The following is a 26,279-nucleotide window of genomic DNA, read 5'->3' as shown; positions in this document are numbered from 1 at the left end:
GGGGTGAAGCCAAGGCAGAGGGGTCAAACTGTGCTGTCAGTGGCAACAGCGGCGACGGCAGCAGGGCAGAGGTAAGCACAGACACCTGTATTTAAGGGGAGGCAAGAAGTGCCTGGGGAACACCCCCAGCTGCAGACCAGACCTGTCAGCTTGCAATTTCAAAGCCAATTAAGGTAGACCTCCATTGCCTTGGACTGTGAGGCCCAGAGAGGGTGGGGATGGAGGAGGAGGCTCCCAGTCTCTCAGCGGAGAATGAAAGGCAGGAATCCATCTTGGACCCGACTCCCGCAGAAAATGCCACAGCATGGTGAGAAGGGTCCACCCTATAGCATAGAAGGTGTGACAGCCCCGCCCAGGAAGCAAAGGTTAAAAACAAAACTGTCAGGATAGCACAGATCATGACAGAGATCCTGGTGACACAGCTGACCAGACAGCAAATATCTAATCTAATGGACCAGCAGATAGATAATCTTTCTGAGACTCAGTTCAGAGCTTTGGTCATAAAAATGCTTACAGATCTAAGCGCAGATCTTAAACAAGATGGGGAAGGAATGAAGGCTAGTCCTGCTGAAATGAACAAAAACACATACGAAACTAGTGGTGATGGAAAGAAAACCAGAGATCAAATCAACAAATCGAAACATAGGGAAGGAACAGTCAACCAGTGCAGAAAGAGGAAACAAAAAATGAGGAAAATGAGGAGAGGCTCAGAACCTTATCAGACAGCTATAAGCAGGCCAACATCTGAATCATAGGGTTGCCAGAAAGTGAAGAAGAACAACTAGAAATTAAAAAATTATGTAAAAAACTAATGAAGCAGAACTTCCCTAACTTGGGGAAGGAAATAGACTTATATACAGATCCAGGAAGCACAGAGAATTCCAAAAAAACTGGACCCAGGGAGAACCACACCAAGACACATTATAATCAAAATGTCAAAAATTAAGGATAAAGAGAGAATCTTAAAAGCAGCAAGAGAGAAGAGAATTACATACAAAGGGGTCCCAATAAGACTGTCAGCTGATTTCTCAAAAGAAACTCTGCAGGCAAAAAGGGACTGGCAAGAAATATTCAAAGTAATGAAAAGCAAAAACCTACAACCCTGATTACTCTATCCAGCAAAATTATCATTCAGATTAGAAGGGCAGAGAAAGTGCTTCCAGGACAAAGTAAAACTGAAGGAGTTCATCAGATCCAAACCACTGTTATATGAAATGTTAAAGGGACTTGTTTAGGAGAAGGAGGATCAAAACTATGAACATTAAAATGAAAACTATATCACAACAACCAACAACAGAAGCTAGGGAACCAAAACAAAGACAAACTAAGTAGGCAAGGAGAGTTGGAAAAGAATTATAGGTATGGGGAACATTATGGGGGGAGGTCAGCAGGGAGGGGAAGAGGGGGAGAGCGAGGAAGATGGTACAGGAATTAAGAAGCATAGTAGGAGGGAGTGAAGTAGACAGGAAGATGTTGAGAAGAACTATATGCACAACCAACGGGCATGGACTAAGAGGGGGGATACAACTGGAGGGAGGGGTGTCACTGGGTGGTGGGGAACAAAAGGAAAAGAAATTGGGACAACTATAACAGCATAATCAATAAAGCATATTTTTAAAAAAAAAAAAGAGTTGAGCTCCAGCTTTCACACTTACTTTGTGACAATGAGCAAGGTACTTGATTAATCTAAGTCTCAGTTTTTTTATCTGTAACAAGGGGATAAAAACCTCAGAGTTGGGAGAGTTCCATGAGATAATTTGGTAAGTACTTAGTAACTGTTAGTGCATGTTACATTATTATTACTACTTGGTATCTGTGAGAAGAAGGAATGGCTAAAGAATGGATGGTTCAACATGGCACAAACAGTTCAGAACAGTTCAGAGGCAATAGACAAACATACTTTCATACAGTCAGTAATAGAAATTTCTTTACTAAATTGATTAATAAAATCCAAAGCAGTCTCTCTATAGAGTACCTGGCCCATGTTTATTTCTCCATAAGTTTTCTCACCTTCTCTATCCTCTGACTAGTTCATACTCTAGGAGAACATTCTTCTTTTAATAATAAATTAATTTCAAATCTTCATATTTTATTTCCCCGTGCACTATCTAAATGTGATTTTTACAATTATCTTCTTGGAAGAGGTTCTAACAAACCCTTTCATAAAAAAACCAAACACACACTCTGTTAGTTACAACAGAACCATTCAATTCATTGCAGATGAGAAATTACCTAAAAAACAAATTTTTAATCAAGGCAAGAAAATCAGATTGGAGAAACTTATGGTTGTAGAAAGTGATTACATGCTCCTTACAAAGAAACCCTGTAGGACTATGATCTCCCTTTTGATGTGTACACAAGTCACAAACAACAAATGCCACACAATCCCAAAGAAAATCATAAAGATAATTCTGCTCAAAAATAAACAAGAATGAAAAATAAACTCTTTTGGTACATAATCTACAGGAACAAAACTCTTTAACATGTAGTATTTTATTTGATTGTCACAATTCTGATAGGTAAGTATCATTATCCACTCTTCGGAAAATGACAACACAGATTAAGTGGCTTGTTCAACATCTCACAGATAATTTGTGATGGAGTGAAAACTAATAGTCATGTATCCTGTCTCATGATCTCATGGTCTTTCCACCAGATAATGCTCCAGCCAGAATTCCCATGGTTTCTTGGTCTCCAACAATGACTCTGAGCTTCAAATTAGCAAGAGTTTGGTTTCTCTTTTAAATGAAAAAAATACATGATGACAATAATGTGTTATATAATGTTAACTTACTGTGGTAATCATTTTAAAATACATACATACTTTGAGTCATTATGTTGCATACCTTGGACTCATACAATATTATATGTCAACTATATCTCAATAAAACTGGAAAAAAGAATGCATTATAATTATGTAGTGCTAAGTGATTTACAAAGCATTTACATTCAAATAACCGATCTCCTGTGCAACTCAGAGACATCCTGTGAAAAAGGGGTGGACAATATTCTTGTCCTATCACTGATGGGGAAACAGACTTATGCCTTTTAAAGGGATGTCCAGATAAACAGCAGCAGCAATAGGACCACCTGTGGTGGATCCAAAAACTGTAGCAGAGACCCAGCCTCTGAGGGCTCCTTATAAGAGCATGAAGGAGTTTCTTGTATTTTGTTACTGTTTATCTCCCTAAGGAACAGGACAATAAAAGATAACCCAACTTAATTTTCTACAGACTTCTAAAATGCTGATTTTTGATGGAAAGACTCACTGCCTACAGTTTACCTCCCCTGAAAAATGATGAGGTCAAATATAAGAAAACAAAGCCCTGGCTGCTGTGGCTCAGTGGATTGAGCTTTGGCCTGTGAGCCAAGTGTCGCTGGCTCAATTCTCAGTCAGGGCACATGACTAGGTTGCACGTCAGGTCCCCAGTTGGGGGCGCGAGTGAGAGGCAACCACACAGTGATGTTTCTCTCCCTCTCTTTCTCCTTTCCCCTCTCTCTAAAAATAAAATAAACAAATTAATTAATTAATATATATATGAAAACAAAACAGCAACAGCCTTGAATGAGGGTGGGAGGTGCAAAGGAATCCTATTTTCATGGCGCCTAGAAGACAAAATTTTCCCCTTCTCTACCATTTGGTTACCAATCCACACTAATTTATCAGGTAAAAGTCTGGAGGACAGCCATGAATTAGAACTGGGGGAAATGCAGTGGAATTTAAGATGGTATAGGGGCTAAGCACGTGTGTATGCTTCCTGCTTAGGCAAATCGCACGTGGAGCATGGCTCCTCACTGGCCAGTTGTGTCCCCTTGGGAAAGTCACTTAACTTCCACAAGCTTTCATTTCCTGTCTTTAAACTGAAGAATACCTACCTTGCCATAAGGACATAAGAAGGTAATGAGGGAAAGCTTATGAATAAAGGGTAGTTACCAGTACTGCTACCTCTTTCAAAGTTAAGCTATTACCATGTTTCTAAACATCCATTTTAGCAAGTGAGAAAATCTGGGATTAGAGGGGCACCTACAACGTGCACAACCCTGCTCTGGGCACTCCAGAAAGAGCTATTCTCCCTCCCTGCAAAAGCTTACATTCCAATGGGAGACAGAGTTATGGCAAAGGCCCCCAGGCAGTCAGAAAACCAATAACATGAAAAATCTCCGTGGGGGGAGAACACAGCCCTCAGTGCCAGCCTTGCAGAAACCCTGTGGCATGGAAAAAAAGGTAATAAATGCAATTTCCGAAAGATGAGATTTCAAGTTTTGGTTCCACGCCTTCTGAAAGAGCCCATGGCCAGGCGACAAGGTCTTCCTGGGTGCTAAGCAGCACAGCGTGCTGGTGGCAGGAGTCCTGGGAGAACTGCATTAACTATGACCCCCTAACAGCATAATTGCCGTGTATATGTGTCAGGGCCAGCACTCAGGCCCCACTCATCCTGGGAACAGCTGCCCTCCACCAGCTGGAGGTGGCTTGTCTTTCCCCACATGCCTGTTACTGCAGGATGAAGAATTGAGGGGGAGAACCCATACCTCCCCCAAGTGCTTACTTGATTGGCTTCTGCAAAAGACTCTGGCCTGGCCAACTTCCCTCCCCATCCACCTTCTATGTCCCAGAACCACCCCCATTCTGCACAGCCCAGGGGTTCATGTCTGCATGTATGGGAAGGAGCTTACCCTACTCTCCAATTTCTCTCTTCCTGGACTCCCATAAACTCCTGAGGGTGCACAGACCAGGGTCTCACCATTTCTACTCAGTACAAGCCTGGTTCCAAAGCCCTGACATTGCCCAAGCTATTTACCCCACCCTGAAAATTTGACCCTATGTGGCAAACTTCAGGGTGTGGTCTAAGTCTCAACCTTTTCATGTAAGAATTCCTCTCTCTGGAGACCTTCTTGGCCATGAGAAGCAATAGTATGCTCCTGGAACTTAACTGAACTGTGTTGTCCTGTGGGTATCATGGGAGACCTGTCTGAACCACCCCAAGGGCTCTCCTGGGTCAAGTTACCTGCTCTGCCTGACTGGGACCCTTCCTTCCTACACGTGGTTCCTGAAGCTGCTCACAAACTCAAAGAGAATAGGTTTCCCAGACAGTGGATGTAGTAACTATGCTCCCCAATAGGCAAGAACTACAAAGTTCTCAAAGTCCACTGGTAGAATTTGACAATGGTCCTGTATTGTCCCCTAATAATTTTACCTGAATTAGCCTCATCCTACTCAAGGAGCATGTGAGCCTTTTCAAGGGGAAGCATCACATTTATAAATTCCAGGTGCTGGGGAATCCCGCATGCACTGAATATTTACATATCTGCAAAGAACAATAATCCAAGTCCTCAGCCCTTAATGACATCTCCATGCAGCTTTAGGGGAACGATATTATCCTGAGCAGTCCCCAGCTCCACTTAGTTGAGTGATAGCCTATGGTCATGCCTGCATGAGCTATTAAAAAACCTTGAAGGCCAACTAGCCCAGAGGTGCATCTATGGAGGGATCCAGTTGTACATGGCAGCTAGAAAGACCACTGTAACCCTGCTGGCAACCTCCAAAATATGTCACTCCAGGCCCAACTTCCACCCATCAGCTAAAAAGGAAGAAGATAAGAAAAACTAAACCATATGGTTAAATTTTCCCTGACAGTCATCCTTCTGGGGCATCATCTCATGGGCTAGAACAAATGCAGTACTCTCAGGGGCATGACACTAGACAAAATGACCTTCAGTAGTCATTGCCAGGCTCTGTTTCTCTATACCACAGATCAGGCTGATTTTTCTTACCAGAGTCCAACCTCCAAGAACAGAATTTGAGGTATTGGTTTCCTATTTCCAATTACAACTGGAAGGATGGTTAGCTTTCTGTGGTGTTAGTCCAGCTCCAGCATCTGGAAGAATTCACAAGAGCCACCCAGGACAGACCCACAATTCAATCGTCAGCACCAATGAAGACAGTCTGCCCTCCCTCCCAAGCTCTCCCTCAGGGTCCTGGTTACCCACTGCCCTTAGGAGGTGCCAATCCCGATGAATCAAGCTCCCACACTGATACATTTAGAAGGGACAGGGACTATATTCTGAAAAGTAAGTCCCTGATATAAAATTAATACCCCACCAGGCAACTTGAATGTACTGCCTCAAAGGCTGACACACAGTGGGCAAATCCCCATTCATCCAACTTCTCAGAATGAGAAGCACAAAAGCTCTTAACTCCATCCCCTCTTTCTGCTCCACCAACCCTACAAACACAATTTAGTATAAAAATAAAAATCATTAGAATTTCTGAGGAACAAAGCACCTCAAAATTCACATATCTGAACATCTATAAGGGCATAAATCTCAGTGAAGCAGAAAAGAGTCTTGGAAAAATGGTGCCTTTGCAAACAGCATTTTATTGAAAAGAACACATCTAAATTATCCCCTGTGCTGTTATTTCTTTAGCAGTTGGGGGACAGAATAAAGCTACCTCCAATTAAGGCAACTTTAATTTTAAAATAATAAAAAAGAAAGGAGTCTTCTTTTGCCAGCACCCTAAATTCCTCTCCACTCACATCTGTGCACCATTCAGGAGAAAAGACAGAGGATAAAAACCAGCAGCTGAGCAGAGACCCCAGACAGCAACAAAACTACGACAAATACCACATTCTGACAATGGTCGACAGCAAAGGGTTCTTCCTCTCACACTCTGTCGCTCCACCCTCACTGCCTCTCATCCGTGCACAGCAAGGAATGCCCTCTCTGGAGGTACACAATATCCAGAGTTTATCTCTTGGGTAAACAAAGCTCTGCCTGTGAATCACCCAATTTCTCTTTGACCATATCAAACTAAATCAGCTGAAGTTCCAGGTAAGATTTTCTCCTTCCAACGATCAAAGTCTTTTCCCCTCAGAAGTTCCACACATTTATTAAAATAATTTGAGACTTCATCAGAAAGCCATTACGCATGCAAACACTAAATTATTTAAGTGATTCCTTGTATATAAATATTTCATATCAGAAATTGATTTCCAAATGAAGTGCACATGATGAATGGCCACACTAAGCAGTGTCCAAGTACATCCTGGTGTTTTAAAATACAAAAGAAGAAGAAGAAGAAGAAGAAGTACAGGCAGCATTTTAATGCAACTGAAAAACTGAATTCCACATAAAGTCATGCATGATTATACGTACCATCTATGTAGAAGTAAAAAATTGCTGCCTCTAACTCCCTTTGTGTCAGACTAGAAACACCATACCCAGAAGAATCTTCAGGAAGCAGAGCTAAATAAAAGGCTTTAAAACAAATTTTTAGTTTGCTAAACTGGATACTTTTTTACCTGTCATGTCTTTAAAGAACTGAATTTTAACCTTGGGTAACACCAGGTAAGATTTTAACCACTCCAACCCTGAAAAAGCTCTGTCCACTAGACCCTATCCTATGCCAAGGAGCAAAGAAAAAAATCCTGTTCCTCAAAGTTGTGAGAAAAAAACAGGGCTGTGGTGGACCCCAAGCCTTCAAACACATACACCCTCAGTGGTGTGAACAGCTGTCACATTGAAAGGGGTGAACAAAAAAAAAAAAAAAAAAGGATACACAATAAACATCGTTAACTAGGGCTCCAGGCAGCACAGAACAAACCAGCTTGAAACAAATGGGCACTGAAGACCCCAACAGAAATTTCCCAGGCAGCCCCAGGAGTGTGACAGCCCAGGACCCTGGGGTAGCTCTGAAGTGTGGCAAAGGAGGAAAAGTGGGCAGGGGGTCCTCAGTGAAGCCCCTTCCCACCCTCTCTGACAACACTGCTGCTCCTTTCCTCCATCTTCTCCTTGGGTTCCCAGGGAAGAAGGCGTAAGAAGACCAAGTGGGGCTGAACCCAGTAAAAAATGCCCGCTTCTTACACCAAGCCAGTGGTACCAAACTGAGCAAATCAGCGTACACATATAACCCCCAAATGTACTATTCAGCAAAGAACCACCTCACTGATGGAGACTCAGAACACACATACAACAAACTTTCTTTTACCAGAGCAATAGCTGAGAAAAAAAAATTATAACTCCTCAAGCCTTAGCAGAAGTTAAATCCTGCTTTGCTTAGCTGCTGCATTCAGCTTCATGTAGCTAAATTAACAAAATGTTCCCTTGGCATTTAAATTTTTTCTTTCTTTTTTTTCTCCTTATAAGCAGAATTGGGGGGGGGGTGATACATAGTAAGTCAAAAGACAAAGCAACTTCAAAACAAAATCAGTTATTTGTAAACTATCCTTGTGGGGATGTTTTTCCCTCCTCTCCCCCCACCCCAAGAAAAACAGCCCTGCCAGTTATAATGGAAAGCCAAGTAAAGATAAATCAATTAGCTTGCTAATTTCTCCCCTCTCATTTATTTAGCTCTGCACTGTATTTGTCGTAATTGACTACAATTATGTTAATTACTAACTCCAGTATAATTACTATATTTATTGTCATTGAGCACACGATGTACCCACAGCAAAGCTGGCATTTGTCGGGCATCAAGAAAGCAAACTGTCGAGAGGTGATTCTCGGCAAACTGGCGGATGTGGCTTCAGCAAATGAAAGGGCAAAAGAGATTTCATGCAATGTTAGTTTGAAAGCACCGGTTCATTAAGGATATTAATTTTCTGATAACTACACATTTAAGTATGACACACTAGCGCTGTATCTACAGGATTTCGCAATTATTAATGCGTGACAGTTTCAAATGCTAAGTGAATCAATTAAACAGCAGCATTCACAATTTGAGAAGAGATAACTGCTTCATAACTACCTAAGACTACAATTTTCACATGACAAAAAAGAGCCATTGAGGCGCCTTCAAAACCTGACAGGTCAAGAAAGAAGTTTGAAACAAAAGCACCTTACAACCATCATCTCTTCTCTTTACTTGTCAGATCAACTTTGCTAGTGTCTCCCCAGAAACGGCATCACATGCCAGCTGCCACAAGGTGATTTTTCATGTCTTGTCAAAGAAATCTTTTATTCTATTTGCTCTGCATTAACATGTTACATTTATTGATCAAGGGCCTGTTCGGCAGCCACAGCAGGGCACTGAGCTCTCCATGCCTACGGGGCTTTGATGTCCTGGTGACATTCCAGCCCGAATAATGCACATACTAAATGGATTTAATGCAGAAATGTGTTTGGGCCTGACAGTTACATTAATAACAGCCCCTCACGCTGATAAATATGCAATTGCTACTATTAAGAGTTACCCAATTATGGGGAAAATATTTCTCTACCTTAAAAATAAATCCATCAAGGAAAAAAAAAGTTTTAACAATGGGGCATTCTCTTAAAACACTCCTCCAGCTGCAGAAAGCAGGCCTGGGGGGAGGGAGAGTTACACTCCCGTATCCTGCCCTCCCCCTCCAATTGTTTTTAATGTCTTGCTTTATCTCAAGAAAGGTTTGGGGATTTTTTTAAACCTTTTTTGTTGGTCTTCCCTGCTCTACCCGTCTCTTATTTCTTCAGAACCAGAGAAAAAGCAGACACCCAGGAGACTGAAAAAATTGGGTTCTGTATAAACTCAGAGAGGAGCTAAGGGGAGGTGGTGCAAAGGTGGGGGGCATGTAGCTGATCTCCATAATGATGGGTCTGGAGAAGGAGGTGTCTTTTTTTAATATAAACTTTAAACGAAACACGAACATATGTGTATGTCTCTCCTTCATTTAAAACCCTAAGTGACCTTGTGCTATGGCAGTGATGGGGGTGGGGGGGTGCAAAGGGAAAAGAAAGCAGCTGGGGTAGAAGAGACCTTTTATTAAGAAAAGTCTCGGCCAGGGAGAATTTGTAGTTATTATATCCTGCAATTAAACACAGACACCAGCAAAAAGCATAATCGCTCCCCTTTCATCATAAAGGAGCAGGGAACAGCTGAAATCACCCACACTGCAGTCCCTGAGGAGACAAGAGGAAAAAGGCTTTTCAGATGGTGGGTGTGCGCATGCGACTGAGTAAACGTACATGTGCAAACACACACACACCCCACATCTTCTTTTCCCTCCAGACTCAAGACTCATGCATGCAGTAATCCGTCTCAGGGTTCCCCATCTCAGTGCCACAGCACTGCTGAGCCATTGCTCTCCATGACCTTCATCTGAGCCAAGCCACACAGCCCAAGGGCAGATAAGGGATGAGTTCCCTGGGAACACCCACCTCCAAGCCAGCCCAGGTCTCACAAAGTCTTGCCAACCCAAACTTTCCTAATCAAGAAGCATTTAGAGAAATAGGAGAGAGAAGGAAATGCAACAGAACTCTGAAGTCTCCAACTTGGAGCTGCAGGGTCCACTGTGATTCTGCTGTGGTGACTTCCACAGGCTGCTCATGACTGTAAACCAATGCCCCTCCCCCTCCACCCCCCTCTCCCCCCCCTCCCCCCGCAACAAAGAAATATAGGCTTGGAAATAGCCATCCATCTTCTCACAGGAAGAAAGCCATGATTTCTAATTTGAGAAGCAGTTTGAAGTAAAACTAAAGTCAGACCACCAGGGCCATTTAATACCAGCTCTCCCACTGAATCATCAGGGTAGTCTAGGACAGATTTCTAAAGCAACTGTTTGGGCCTCAGTTGCTTCACCTGTAAAATGTGAGTAATAATAGTCCCATTGTCAAACTGTTGTTGGGAGGACTGAATGAAATAACACACGATAAGTGTTCTGCCCAGCCTCAGCATATAGTAAGTGCTCCATGATATGGGTTATTCACTAAGAAGACAAACATGACTGATGGCACTTTTCTGATCCAGGGCCCCTGGACTCCATGGGAGAGTAGAGCTAATCACCTCTATACTTATTTGCAAGGCTGCTTTATTGTGAAGCTCATAGAGAGCCACCCTGCAAGTTATCAAGCAGAACTCAGAGGCCTTCCTCAACAACTGGCATGGGGAAGGAAAAATTAATTTTTGTCCAAGGTTGTCCTATGCCCTGCAAAACATTTAGCATCCCTGGCCTCACCCACTAAATGCTAGTAGGACCCCTATTCCCATCCTTGTGAGTAAACGTCATGGTTGAGAATCTGGAGGGCCAGTGACTAGAAAGTCTGAAAGGGTTAAGCTCACCAGTTCCCCGCCTTCCCCCCAAATCACCAATGCTTCCAACAGCCACCCTCATAACACAGAGGGCAGCATTGTCCACATGCACAAAGATGGCCTCAGGGTAGAGAGCAGGGCAGAGGGAGAAGATGAAACTGTGAGGCCCGAGATTCTGGGGGAATAAAATGAGAGAAAAGGAAAATAAAACGTATTACTAAAAAGTCTAGGAATTTCTTACCCTTGTGGCAAACACTGTAGGAAATATGGAAGCAATGTTTAAGAAAGCACTTTCTAAATCACACTACAAGTTATAGAAACCATCACCTGTGAGAAAATTGAACTTCATTACACCCCCTTAGACAACTCTCTCCCATTGTCCATCACTTCCTCTGCTCAGTCTTACCCACAGTGGCTCAATAGCCCATTTTCTCTGGCCAAAAGGTGGAAATTCAGGAAAGCGGGATGCTTTGGGAGGAGAGGGGGTGCTATATAAACCTGTTCCTTTAGTGATCTTTTCTCCTTCCCTCCCACAAACCATTTTTGGTAGTTCCAGTCAAGGAAGTCACTCCAGAAAGTGTTGTAAGTACAGGAAATCAAAGTGTTGCTAATGAAACATTAAATATTACCTGTCAAGTCATTTTTCACATCACTTTTTTATTGTATGTTTTGTATTAGCAGCTGGAGACACTAGAATTGCCAATGATATTCTTGGAACAAAAAAAAAAAAAAAGATGCTTTTCACAACATTGTCTAGTTTATAGAGAACAGGGTTTCCAAAATATATAGACTCTTTCCTCCTTGGAATTTCGTGATGCCCTAGACCTATTTTGAAAATTGACCAAAACAGTTTATCTTCCTAAATCCTATATTTTCTATCATCATCTCTTCCTCTCTCAATGCTTATACACATGAGTTCTGTCATCACCCCAACTCCAATATCAGCATGCTTCCCAAGTAAGACCAATGTATTTGGATTTTGCAGACAAGGCCCCTGAATGCAAAGAAACTAACTGATGAAGACCCAGTGCCAAAAGAACATGCCCTTTAAGCTGTTCTCCTAAGAGTCTGTGTAAGGAATTTTCTCTTACCCATTCCCAGTGTAACATAAATAAATGTATGCTCTTAGCTAGCAGAGATGAAAAGTATGTATGATATGAATGGGTTTAGCCTATGGAACATCAGAGGCATTTGGAGAACTAAGGTATTTATATTAATTATATGGGCTAGGTTATGCTGCATTAACAAATATCCTAAAGTTTTATAACACAGATTTCTCTTTTACAGTCTATGTCCAACATAAATCAGCACAGAGTTCTGCTTATTTATATCAGAACCCAAGACTGGTGGTCATAACAGATAGAAAAAGTTGCAAATTCTACACCAGCACTTTAAGTTTCTGTGCATTGGTCACACCAAAGGATGCAGAGATGTGAAAACATACTGTGTGCTGAAGAGGAGAAAATTTAGAATGTCTGAGGAACTCCAACATGACCACCAGAAAAATGGTCCCTGTGGAGGATCAAGCCTGTGCTTTAGCCTCTCTAGCACCATGTTTAAGCTGTAGTCATAACTACGCTTATTGAAGACCTATTATATGCCAGGTAATATGTTAGGCACTTTATACACAGTTACACTCAACATTTTATGCAATGACCTCAAGGCCAGTTAAATCGCTGGTGAGTGATGTAGGCAGGATTTCAAGCCAGACTGTTCTAACCCCAAAGCCTTGGTTTCTTTTCATTCCACTGTCCATTTTCCCAACTCATGAGCAAGTGAATAGGCCAAGTTTTTATACAGCAGTTCATAACAGAAACAGAAATGTTGGTGTGTCTGTCCTAGAAGCTGTGACAGTGCACCACATGTCTGCCTCAGTGCCTGGGGGATAAAACAAAGCCACCATCTCTACTGCAGGTGCCCAGACTGCCCAATCCTTCACTTCCATCCTGGCCAAAGCCTAGGAAGCTACAAATAAACTCCCACCTAAGAAATTTCTTCCTCCTAAGCAATTTCCCCAATGAGTGTATTTATCAGAAGGATGCTAAATAAGATGTGACTGCAAATCATTTAAATTTTAAAATGTAAGCTTCCTGTTGCCATAGATCAATTAAACCCCCTCGATTTTATGGCCAGATTGACACAGGCATATTTATCACTGTTGGCCTTGGGAGCCCTGCTCTGCCCTCTGTGTTCAACAAGCTGAGCAGGCAACCCACTCAAACAACTCGGGACGCTTGAAGGAGAGGAACAGGGCCACCAGGGAGAACTCTGCCCTTTCCCAGTCAGGAGAGAAGGAAAACTGAAGCTAGAACAACTCACTAACAAGCTTTCTTTGCCTTGAGCAGATCGAGGAACCCACACAGGCTAAAACTTAGGAGCTCTTTACTGATCAGCAAAGTAAAAGTAAAATATGAAAACCTCAAAAACAAGCTCAAGGATGAACTTGGGACAATGAATATTTAAATATTCTTGGTAGCAGAAATTGGCATAACCTCTCTTGAGGGCAATCTGACATCTGTATCAAAGCCTTCTGTCAATTCTGTCTCGAGGAAAATGTTCCTAACAACTAATCAGAGACAAATTCATTAATCAGTATTATAAAGCTACTTATAATAGAGATATTCATAACAGTTAAAAAAATCTGGGAACGAACCAGGGGTATGGACTTGGGGGGGATTGCTGGGGGAGGGGGGTGCTGGGTGGAGGGGAACAAGGGGGAGAAAATTGGAACTGTTGTAACAATATAATCAATAAAAAACATTGAAAAAAAATAAAATAAAAAATAAAAATAAAAAATCTGGGAACAATCTAAATGTCCAACACTGAGAAATAAAAAAAACATTAAAACTGTAACAGAGTATTTACTGAGGTAGAAAAATACTTCCAACACAATGTAAGCATCATTTTTTAAGATATTTGACATTTATAAAGACAATGAAATGTTAACAATGGGGATTTCTGGGTTCTAAGACTATCAGATTTGAAAGAGGTTTTCTTTTATACCTTTCTGAATTTTCCAAGTTTCTATATTGATCATTGTTCTTATTATGAGAAAAAAATTTTCAAAAAATAAAATCTAAATAAAATTTCACGGAGATATAGACATTGGACTCATGATCATTAATGCATTCACGTTTCAGGGGCAACATTACTCCTGTCAGCTGTTATCTCATTGACTTCCTGTACCCTCTGTCCCCATTCCAGGGTGGATGGCAGGACCCTGCCCCCAAGAATCATGTCCAGGAAGAAGGAGATCTAGGATGAAAGGGTGGAAGAGAGGAATGTTTAAGTCTTTTAAAAGAGTCAGAAATTTTATTCGGACCTACTGTCTTGCTTCCCTTTCCAATTTACAACCTCGCAGGGCACATACTAGTTCGAAGGACCTTCATTTCCCAGGAGAAAGTCTATGACCTTCTGCATGGAAACATAACCAGTTTAATATCGGACAACCCAAGAGAAGGAGAGGAGGACTCATGATAGTTAATACAGAGAGAAGACTGAAGTGTAATGGGAAGAAAAATATATAGCAACTTAAAAGTTCAGAACTTATAAATCCATAACCACCCTTCCCTCCAGCACAAACAGGTGACCAGAGGGAGAATCAGCAAAACCACCACTTTAATAAATGAGATTAATAATAATGATGGTGTATGGCTATGAATAATGGTAAGACAATAGAGAAGGATGCTCCTAACGTGAGTGGTTAACTGAAGCCTGGTACCTGCCTTTTAACTAACATTTTGACAAGAAGTAATACAAATCTGACCACCTAAGAAGAAATTCACATGTTAGCATATATGCAGAATATCTCTGGAAGACTACAAAAAAAGTGAGCAGTGCAGAGGAGAACTGGGAGGCTACAGGACGTAAATGCAAAGGAGACATTCTCTTCACTATTTGTAGCTGTGCCATGTGCATATATTAAATATTCCAAAAATGAATAAATAGAACTCCTTGCCTAAAAACAAATTGTGACCTAAAATACAAATGGGCTGTGGCTGATTTTACAATGCATAGGAGTAGCACAACTTATATTGGGGTATTACTCTGTTTAAGGCAATACTCTGACATGACTCTAGATTTGAAAAGGAAACCTGCAGAGATGTTCTAAAGGGAGGAGGGGTAATTTTTCTATATATAACAAAGTGAGAAGAATTTTGTGTTTCTGAGGACAGTTCTGGGAAGAGGGTAAGTGACATGGAAAGGAGAGAAAGGGACTGGAGAGAGAGGCAGCTGGTCACATGCAGGAAGCCTGACCTTAATGAGAGGAACGGCCAGGGAGTACCCCAAAGATTTCAAGGAACAATGCTATCCCAAACTTGCCTGCTTTTGTGTGCTACAATTACCACCTCGCCCCTCCCCAGTAGACCCCTCCAACTGTGAGTAGATGTCTATAATACAGTAGTCCCTCTCTATATTGTGGTTCACTTGTCATGGCCTCACTGTATCACAGGATTTTTTTAAATATTATATTTAATTTTTTATCGCAGATTTTTTGCTATATCATGGGATTTTGTGGTACTGTATACATGTGTTGTTAAAATTACATAGGTTTAAGAGTGTAGAATATGTTTAAGAACATAAGTAGTGTTTATAAAAGTGTGGAAAAGGTTAATAAAGGAGTGGGAAAGCTTAATAAGGGACTGGGAACAGTTCATAAGTGTGTGGGAAGGGTTTATGAATGAAGCCTTAAAATATATATAGATACTAAAATAAATGTAAGGTTCCTACTTTGCAAATTTTCACCTATCACAGGGGTTCTGGAATGTAATACCCATGATAAGTGAGGGAATACTGTACATAGTAGTACTGTGTTGGGCTTTGGAGAAAGAAAGGGAGTGTCCCAAGTGGGGCCAGACAAGCTGCCAGGAGGGAGAACAGCAGACAGCAGAGCAGAGACTTGGTTAGAGCAGGGAGCTATGGAGAATCTGGGTGCAGGTCAAACTGACGAGATATGCTCCCTGAAGTCCAATGGAAACAGTAAGGGGCACTATGGAGTATGTGGGATGGGATTTCACAATATATTTCATTTGGATATGATGATCCCTGCAGCCTGTGAGCTTGGGTCATCATTACCTACCCACTTACTTGCTCAGTAAGTTTATGATCTTCTTTCTCTTCTCTTCTCTGTATTCTCACCACTCCTCCATTTTCTAAAAGAATTAGCTAAGCATCTTAAACATCTTCAATTTTGATCCAGCTGAAGGCAGATAGACACCAGTGCCTGAATATGCTCACATCTCCCTCTGACACCCAAGAGAAATTGTGCTTCCTCCCCTCACCCCCCAGTTAGGTAAATAAGATGGTCAAAGGTGATCCAATCCCAATCATAGCCATACCAAGTCACGACTGCTTTACTCCATTCTGGTCTGCCAACTCCCTCTAGCATCAAGTCCTAACGAAAATCTTTCCTGAACCTTAGACCTGGCTCCTCCTTTGCTCATCCCTGTCCCGAGACAGCCAGAACCCAAACCCACACTGACCACAACACTGAAAAGAATAAGCTCCTGACCAGATGTGATAGTTCCTCAACCACCACACTATGGAAATGTGTGTTCTCTAAATAAAAATAAAAATCATAACTTCCCTCCCTTTCACTAAATTTTTCTGCCTCCAGGACCCATCATTTCCTCTGATAAACCTTGCAGATTCAGCTCCTCAGAGCCAAGCGCCCCTTCTCACCAACTCACTACACACACACACACACACACACACACCACTCCTCCCAGGGTCCAGCCCTTTCTTGCCAAAGGAAGGAAGGGCCCCTGAGTGTGACAAAGATGTTTGTTTCCTCAGACTTGACAGCCCAGTCCCATGACTTGAGCCCACTGACATGATCCCAGCCTCCCCAAACCCACATCCGGTCTCTCACCAGCAAGGCAGCCATAGCCTGAGCCCCTAGAGGCCAGTCACACAAAAAGAGCTCCTTCCGACACCCTGCAAAAGAACCCTTGCCTGAGTCCATGTTGGGGAGCTATTTAAAAGGCGCACATATCTAAACATGGTCCAGTCCAGGTTATGTACTCCAACCTTTCCTTGGACATTAGGACCAAAAGGCATCCTTAATTTCTTAAGAGTCAGCATTTGTTTGTTTGGCATCCTCTCATCACTATTCATTACTTTGCAACTTTTCAGTTTCCACATTTTCCCACAAGTCCAAGAGAGAACACACACAGTACCCACTCTTTACATCACCTTCCACATGCCCCTTGCCTGGAGAAGGGGTTTCTCAGCATGCCATGTGCTCCTGAGCACCAACCAAAGACTCTCTGCCGGTTCAGCTTAACCTTAAATCCTCCTCTACCTACTTGTGCCTTAATGCCCTGAGTTCTGTTCATCTTCTCTCAAACTCTTAATTCCCAAGTGTCCTGACCCAGGACACTCCTTCCACCCCGAGACAGTTGGTTCCATTCAGGGGATAGCACAGTTCACAAAAGGACACCAAGGGGGAAAGCCCTGCATGGGACCAACTGCCTAGGAAAAAGCACCCCCTGACCCTTGCTCATTGATCCCACTGATAGCCACTTTCCAAGCATCTCCTACTTCCTACCCCCAAACCAGTCTCAATTCAAAACCTTTTAGGAAGAAATTAGATAACTATCTGTATAATCCATTGGAATAATATACAAGATCACACTTACCTTTTGCCAAGATTGGAACAGTTGTTAGAGTTCTCCCTCCCACCTACTCCATGCCAATTGTGTTTGAATTACTTTGAAATACCATCTGGGAGGAATCATAAATATTTAAGGTTCCAATTCACAAAAAGGCAAAGAAAAAACACACACACATATACCTTACCTGTGACTGGCAAATCTTCAGGAAATGGGGTTGTCAAGAAGAGCATTCCTAAATGCTCCCAAAACTCTCTTGCCAATTCCATCTCATTGCTCCCCCAAGACTATTGGAACTTATCTGCATGAGTATCAGTGAATAAGGAAAAGGACAGAGTGACATTCTCCTAGGAACTTCGGTGACATGGATGATGCTCATGCTCACTGCTTCTTCAGTGGCATGATGAGGCTGGCCGAAAAAAATCATTCAATGGGATACAAGTCTATGTGTCTCAGATCCCAGCACCCTAGGCAGAGCTAGAACAGGTGACTTTTACCTGCAAGCTGTTCGCTGAGGCACTGGGTTTCCCAGGCCTGGTCTGTGTCTTGTGAAGGTTACATACCTCAGAAGGTTAAAACTCAGATCAAGCCTCTTTGTGAAACATCCATAGTCCCTGCCGAGGTGCTCTGGAATTTCTCTGCAGTTCTGGCCTATGTAGGACACCTGGAAATTAAATAGAACAGAAAATGTGGCAAATGGAAAGCGCGCAGCTGCTCGCAGCCCTGAGTCATTGATCCGGTAATTGCTTCCGCAACTTTAAAGGCAAGCTCCTCACACACACAAAAATGCCATATTTGTGGCTGTTTTTCTGATCAGATCAGCTTTGGAGGCTTCCGGGACTCTGCCAGCAGCTCCCTCTTTCCTGGTACACTTAGCATGATGAAGACTAATCCTAGCACAATGGAAATTGTTCTACAATTGGCCGGATTCAGATGTTTAAAAAAAAAAAAAAAAAACAGTGTCAGAGCATGGTGATATAATCGCAGCAATCAGCCTCTCGTTCAGGGGCCTTTCCAACAGCTGCCCCTCTGGCTCTCCTTCTCCTCCACTGCCCGCCCCCCACTTTCCAAATACCCTGTTATGCACATCGCCTCATAAAGATACAGCAGATGCACTTACCAGCATTCAACCTGCAGGATACTGAACAAATAGGGTTGGACAAGAAAACCTTCCCAGACCGCCAATCCCATCCTATTACCACTGTGTATTAAACGTCTGCCTCACTCTAAACAAAACTTATTCAAAGGCAACAGGACAACAACTAATAACCAGGGCTTCCACGTCTCCCTCCTCCAAGGAGCCTTTTGCAATCAACACCACTCTACTTGCAGAACTGTTTCCTTAGGCTTTATTTTACTTACATTATTACTAATCTAGTGTGTACCCAAATATTAAGAGGCTGAATTCAAATCTGATCACAAAACTTCTGACTGTGACAAGGTCAAAGGGCTTTCTCACTGCTCCAACCACCCAGTTTTTGAAACCCCTTTTTACAGACAGCACCCCATGGGCAGGTTTGGCAACTTATTGCAAAACCCATTAAACAAGCCTGTGGGTCTGAGTTAGCCTGTGGGTCATGATACAAGATACTTCCCTAAAGCACTTCACTTTGCATTTTCCAGGTAGAAATTCAGGCCCCTCACACAGCTAGAGCCTTGATCATCTCCCACTCCCGCCACCCACAAAGCCACATTCTTCTCTGCATAAAGACAAGGATATCTTGGAATGCATAAGAGACTCCCCAGGGGGTTAACATTCCTAATGGGAAAGAAGAATATGGTGGCCATCTCAGATATTAGGTTTAACCATATGAATTACTAATATTTAATCATTTTAGAACTATGAAAACAGCACTTTCACATGGCTCAACCTAATACAAATCACACTTCACCCTAGCACCCTCAACTTTTCAGGTCCTCTCTCAATCCTCCCCTGTCCAATGGGGCAAACTTCTGACAATACAATCTCTTGTATTCATTGTGCTTCAGTAACTTCATTCCTGGAGGAGAGAAAGTAGGGAGAAGGGACCAAAAAATAGCTCACTCCATTAAAATAATTTTGACTCCAGAAGATACAGGCTAAAAAATAAAGGATTCTTAAGTTCAATCTGGCAAGCTTTCCCCTGTCTGCATAGGACTCATCTTTCTTCAAAACCCCTTCTGTGATAAATTAACTTCTGCTTCCAAGCCAAGATGGAAATCATACACCAAGGAGAGACTAGGGATATAAACTCAATCTAGGGGCATGTCCACTTGATTAACAACCTGTTCCATATGGCAAATTCACATTGACCCCCAAGTCCACGGTGCTTACCACAAAACCCATGCCTTTTACCCTGGCATGCACCTCCATCTTGTACATCATCATCATCATTGAAGACCTCTGATATATATAACAGAGAAGCAGAGCTTTAGATGTAGCAACTGAGATCTCTCTTCATAGACCCACAAACTAAATGTATTAGGGACCTGGTTTATCAAAACCCCTCCCTCATATTCTACACAGGGAAACTAAGGCTCCAGAGGCCTGCCCAGTGTAATAAGCCCCATAGTGACAGAGCCTGGACCATTTCCTGCACCAGAAAGGACTTCCAACTTGGGAGCCATGGAGTTCTCACAAATCCACATGTGGGTTTTCTTGGTCAACAAATGTCAATGGCACATCTATCATATGTTTTGGCTTCAAATTGAGTCCTCTTAACTGAAAGGTCAAGAACTACCTCGTGACATTGTGTTGAAGGTCCCAGAAAGGTGTCAGACACTAGGAAAGGAGATGAATATTTGCTCCCCTTCTTCGTCAGTAGGATTCTCCTTCAGAGGAAACAGCAACACTAAGGAGAGCTATCACCACAAAGTATTCCAATCATTAACATATCTGAAAAGACTTTTAACAGCTTGTTTTTATCACATGGTCTTAAATACTACAACATCCCAAGAAAACTGAACAAAGCACAATTTGTTCCATTCCACAAAGACCAAATCACCAAAATTTATTAGGAAAACCAACTCGATAAGCCATTTGCATATTTTGACCACCCATATGGTAAACTGGAGGCTTAAGTGGAAGTAAAACCAACCAACCACTTTGAAGGGTTCCAATTGGCCAGAACAGGTTTAAAGCAAAAGCCATTGCCAGGTACTACAATCAAGACTCATAAGAAAAGACCTGTTTAAGAAGTGCTCCTCAGCACAAGACATGACCTCTCAGAATGTCATGAAGCTTCTTGAAGCAAATGACCACCTAATGTAAGATACGAGGCCAGCGACTTCCAGCCAAGATGGAGGCATAGACAGACACGCTGAATCTCCCTCCACAACTAAGAAGGAATACAACAACATCAAAACTAGAGACAATCAAAGCCCTGGCTGCTGTTGCTCAGTGGATTGAGCATCGGCCTGTGAGCCAAGTGTTGCTGGTTCAATTCCCAGTCAGGGCACATGACTAGGTTGCATGTCAGGTCCCCAGTTGGGGACACGAGTAAGAAGCAACCACACAGTGATGTTTCTCTCCCTCTCTTTCTCTTTTCCCCTCTATAAAACAATAAAATAAAAGAATAAATAATCATTAAAAAAGAAAAAAACTAGAGACAACCAGAAGTTCCAGAAAATTGAGCTTCATGGAAGTCCAACAGACATAAAGAAGAAATACTCATCCAGACAGGTAGGAGGAGAGGAACTGGGGTGAAGAGGACGCAGTGTGGTGGTGGCAGCAGTGGCAGCAGCGGCAGGCTGGTGGAAAGCGCAGTCACATGTTTTAAAAAGCCGAGAGGGACACCTGGGGATCGCTCCCAGCACCAGACCAGACCACGCAGCTCACGGCCCAAGCACCAGGGAAAATAAAGCCTCATTGCTTTTGACTGTGAAAACTGGTGGGGGTTGGGCAGAGGAAGAAACTGCCAGTTTCTCAGTAGAGTCCACTTGTTTAAAGGGCCCCCACAATCCTAAAACGTCCATAGACCCACCCACTCTGGGAACAATAGCCAGGGCAACAGCTAGAGAGGTTCCAGTCCCATACGAAGTGGGAGAAGTGCCTGGAAAAGGGGCAAGTGCTGAGCAAACAACATTGTTCCCTCTCAGACCCATCCCCCACATGCAGTGCCACAACATGGTGAAACAGGTCACCTGTACTAATGAATATCTAAGGCTCCACCCCTTACAACATAACAGGTGCAACAGCTCTACCTAAGACACAGAGGCAAACAAACACAGGAACCTATCAAGATGAGGAAACAGAGAAGTGTGGCCCCAAAGTAGAAATGGGTCAAGGTTCCAGTGGGAGAACTAGGAGAAGACAATATAACCAACCTAACAAACGAGGACATAGCCAATCTAACAGGTGCAGAGTTCAAAACACTGGTGATAAAGATGCTTACATGCTTGACAGATATGCTTATGTATCGCAAACACATAAAGGAAGAAGTGAAGGCTATGCTAAATGAGATGAAGGAAAAGCCACACAAAACCAATGGTGAAGGGAAGGAAACTGGGGTTCAAATCCATTATTTGGAACATAAGGAATAAATAAACAGAATGAGGAAATAAGAATTGAAAAAAATGAGGAGCAGCTTAGGAACCTCTGGGACAACTTTAAATATGCCAACATCCAAACCATAGGGGTGCCAGAAAGAGAAGAAATTGAACACTTATGTGAGAAAATAATGAAGGAAAACTTCCAGAATTTGGTGAAGGAAAGACATACAAGTCCAGGAAGCACAGGGAGTCCCAAACAAGATAGATCTAAAAAGGACCACACCAAGACACATCATAATTAAAATGCCGAAGGTTAAAGAGAGAGAGAATCTTAAAAGCAGCAAGAGAAAAGCAGAGTTACCTACAAAGGGGTGCCTATAAGACTGTCAGCTGATTTCTCAAAGAAACTTTGCAGGCAAGAAGGGACTGGCAAGAAGTATTCAAGGTGATGAAAAGTAAGGACCTACAACCAAGACTACTCTATCCAGCAAAGCTATCATTTAGAATAGAAAGGAAGATAAAGTGCTTCCCAAACAAGGTAAAGCTAAAGGATCTCATCATCACCAAAGTATTATTATATGAAATATCAAAGGGACTTATACATGAAAAAGAAAATCAAAATGATGAACATAAAATGACAACAAATTCACAACTATCAACAACTGAATCTAAACAATAAAAACAAAATCCAGCTAAGCAAACCAGAATCAGAATAGAATCATAGGTATGGGCATCATTTGGAGGGTTATTAGCTAGGAAGGGGGGAGTGGGGAAATGGTGCAGGGATTAAGAAGCATAATTCATTGGTACAAAATAGAGGGAAGCTAAGAATAATAAAAGAAAGGGTGAAGCAGAAAAACTTATATGCACAACCCTTGGACATGAACTAAGGAGGGGTGGGATTGCTGGAGGGAAGGGGGGTACTGGGTAGAGGGGAGAAAAGGGGAAAAATTGGGATGACTGTAACAACATAATCAATAAAATATACTTTAAAAAATATATATATATATACACACACACACACACACACACACACACACACACGAGGCCAGAAGAACCAGACCAAAAATTGTTAGCTTCTTCAGCAAACAAGAGAAGGGATATAAGGGAAATTAAAACAGATCAAGTTAAGAACCCTACATAGAGAAATATCAGAGAGGAAAACAAAATTGTATTGGGAAGGTTTCTACACATATACATACCCAACCCTGCTAAGGGGTTGCAGAAAATTACCAAATTGCAGAACACCAAGGATTTCTTTTTACAATCAGGACATTCTGATTCCCAGGACATTTCTAGAGATGGTGGGTTTGTCCATAGTCACACTGAGAGAAGATTTTATGATACCTCGCCCCAGCCAGGGATAAGGGATCCTTTATTTTAAATTTTCAGTACTGGTCCATTAGTGTTGTCACAAATGGTAAGATGTCATTCTTCCTTAATGGTCAAGTAATATTCCATTGTACATATGTACCACAGCTTTTTTATCATTCACCTATTGATGGGTATTTGGGTTGCCTCTTTATTTTGGCTATTATAAATAACACTACAATGAATATAGTCATTCATGTATCTTTTTAAATTAATGTTTTGGGTTACTTCAGATATATACCCAGAAATGGAATTGCTGGGTCATAAGGCAGTTCCATTTTTAAATTTTTGAGGAACCTCCATACTTTTTTCCAAAGCAGCTGCCAATCTACATTCCCACCAACATTCACAACAACATGAATAAACCTAGAGTGTATTATTATACTAAGTGAAAAAAGTCAGAGAAAGACAAATATCATATGATTTCACATATATATAGAATCTAAAGAACAAAATAAATGAACAAATAAAACAGAAACAGACTGATAAATACAGAGAACAAACTGATGGTTGCCAGAGGGGAGGAGGGTTAGGAGAATGAGTAAAAAAGATGAAGGGATTAAAAACTACAAATTGGTAGTCACAGGGATGTAAAGTTCAGGGAATATAGTTAATAATATTGTAATGACTATGTATGATGCCAGGTGGGTACTTGAATTATCGGGACTGGGTGGGGGGGCACCTCTTTGTAAATTATGTAATTTTTAACCACTGTGCTATACAACCTGAAACTAATAAAATAATATTGAATGTCAACTGCAATTGAAAAAAAATTTTTTTTTTAATAATAACAAATTTGCACTACTGGAAGCTCTGTCAAGAGTAGAAAGAGCCCTGGGCACAAGTTCAAGTCCCTATGCTATTGCTTACTAGCCGTATTATCCTGGATGGGTCATGATCTTGTGGAATCTGTTTCCTCTTCTATAAACTAGTCAAACACTTACTGCCTCCAACATTTATTAAATGCCTGTCACCTGGCTGTTATTTACTCAGTTCTCAAGAAACACCTCCATTAGTCACAGGAATGAGATAACATCTTTGAAAAACACAGCACTGTCCTCAGCACCTAGTGGCCACTAGATAAATGAGTGAATTAGACCTATATCCCTGTGGAAGGGATTTGTTATTCTGGTGTCTGTTGGGCACAAAATTTCCATGCCCAGATTCCAAGTTTGCATTTGTGTCTACCATTGTATTGATGTCACTACTTTGTCATCAGCTACTGGAAAAATAAGATTGAGAACTTCGTGCTGAATATAAATGTTGCATTCAAACCAAGAGAAGGTCAAATGAATTCAGATCCATGTTGAATGGAAGATTATACAGAGAAAGTGGAGGGAGAACTACATCTCCAAGCATTTGATGTTGAGGCCTGTAGAAGTCTCATTAAATTATTTTAATTTCATTGGTGTAATAGTTTTTTCTTCATACTTAAACCATCTCTTTATTTAGAACTCTATGAGCTTAGAAAAAGTTATATCTGATTTTATATTTATATACTTAAGCAATGTTGTAATAAAAACAATATTAACACTATGGGTTCATGGGAAGTCCCCCCAACCTTAAGAATGACCTACCCAAGTTTGAGAAGTACCATGTGATACGTGCAAGGTGCTATGTCTTATGATGGCTGTCATTAGAAACTGCAAGGGGCAGAATGCTAAAAGACCCTAACCTCTGGTCTGCCACTCAGGATTAGGGTCTTCAGGTAGTTTTAGGACATGGGGCACTAATGCCTCAGAGGCATTTCCCATCTCCTTTCCTGGCAGGTCCATCTGTTTAAAACAGTCCCCAGGGGCTCAAAAATGCCTCACCCATAAATCAGTGATTGCCTTTGGGCTATTTGGGGTGGGCTAAAAGCAGGGGGTATAAGAAAATCAAGTTTGGGAAACTGGGAAAGAGAAAAGGAGGCACAGGAGAGTTCTCAGTCCCATTTTCAAATCCTCCATGAAGCTGAAAGAAGCTACATCCAGAGAATGCTGGGTCTGAAATGCAGAGACCTGGGGTCTGAGGGGAAGGGGACCCTTCTTTGGCACAGGTCCTCTCCTCCAGCTTCTCCCTCCAGGCAGCCATGTTAACTCCCAGAAGCCCCTTTTCCTTGCCAACTAAATAAGACCCATCATTTTTAACCTCTCTGCCAGGCTGGTACCTCCCTGGCCTGCTCACTTCTGAACTCTGAGAATGGGAAAACATTCCCTTTAGTCCAAAAGTAATCTCAAAATCTAATTGTGACACTACTTGCCTTAGGTGATCAAAGGGCAGAGCTTCAAAACCTCAGAACTACTTCTCAGAGGTGTTCAGGTTAGGGTGGGAAGTTTGAAGGCTGGCTTAATCAGAGCTTGAAAAGAGAGACCCGGCTTTTCCAACAGGTAAAAGGCACCTAGCCCCAGAACGACTGAATCTGTTCCTCCAGCAATGACTAAAAACACCTGATCCTTCACTGCAAGGATGAAGACAAGTGAAACTGGTGTCTATCACCCAGGGTTGAAACCAGAGTGTTGATATTTTCCGTAGGCACCTTTTCAAGAAATTAGGTACTGAAATAAGAAAACGGGAGGACTGTAGCCTTCTACCTGCGCCGGATAAGGCGCCTATGATTAGGAGGCAGAGCCAGTGGGCAGTGGACCCTAGACCCAGCATCTGCCGCAATGCATCATGATTTCACTGTCTTTGGGGGGTCGGAGGCATTTCTGCCTTACTGGGTTCTTTCCTCCATTATTTAATTTTTTAAAAAAGAAAACCTAAAACTAAAATTTATACAGGCACAACCAGGAGACATGATCGTTTGGGTTCTAGGTAACTATAATAAAGCAAGTATC

At 42.0% G+C, this 26,279-nt stretch overlaps 1 protein-coding gene across 1 annotated transcript in view; it reads right to left on the bottom strand.

Annotated features, from left to right (window-relative positions):
• The window catches only part of LRMDA (leucine rich melanocyte differentiation associated), a 1,129,276-nt gene that overhangs the window by 1,102,350 nt on the left and 647 nt on the right, over positions 1-26,279 (bottom strand). The window contains exon 2 of the mRNA XM_090279486.1: positions 18,183-18,283. Coding sequence (XP_090135612.1) covers positions 18,183-18,283 — 101 coding nt within the window. The remainder of the gene's footprint in view (positions 1-18,182; positions 18,284-26,279) is intronic.

The sequence above is a fragment of the Furipterus horrens genome, unplaced genomic scaffold, assembly GCF_987537825.1.
Source record: "Furipterus horrens unplaced genomic scaffold, mFurHor1.1.pri manual_scaffold_5, whole genome shotgun sequence".
In the NCBI taxonomy this organism is placed as follows: domain Eukaryota; kingdom Metazoa; phylum Chordata; class Mammalia; order Chiroptera; family Furipteridae; genus Furipterus; species Furipterus horrens.
This window is presented reverse-complemented; position numbering and strand designations above follow the sequence as displayed.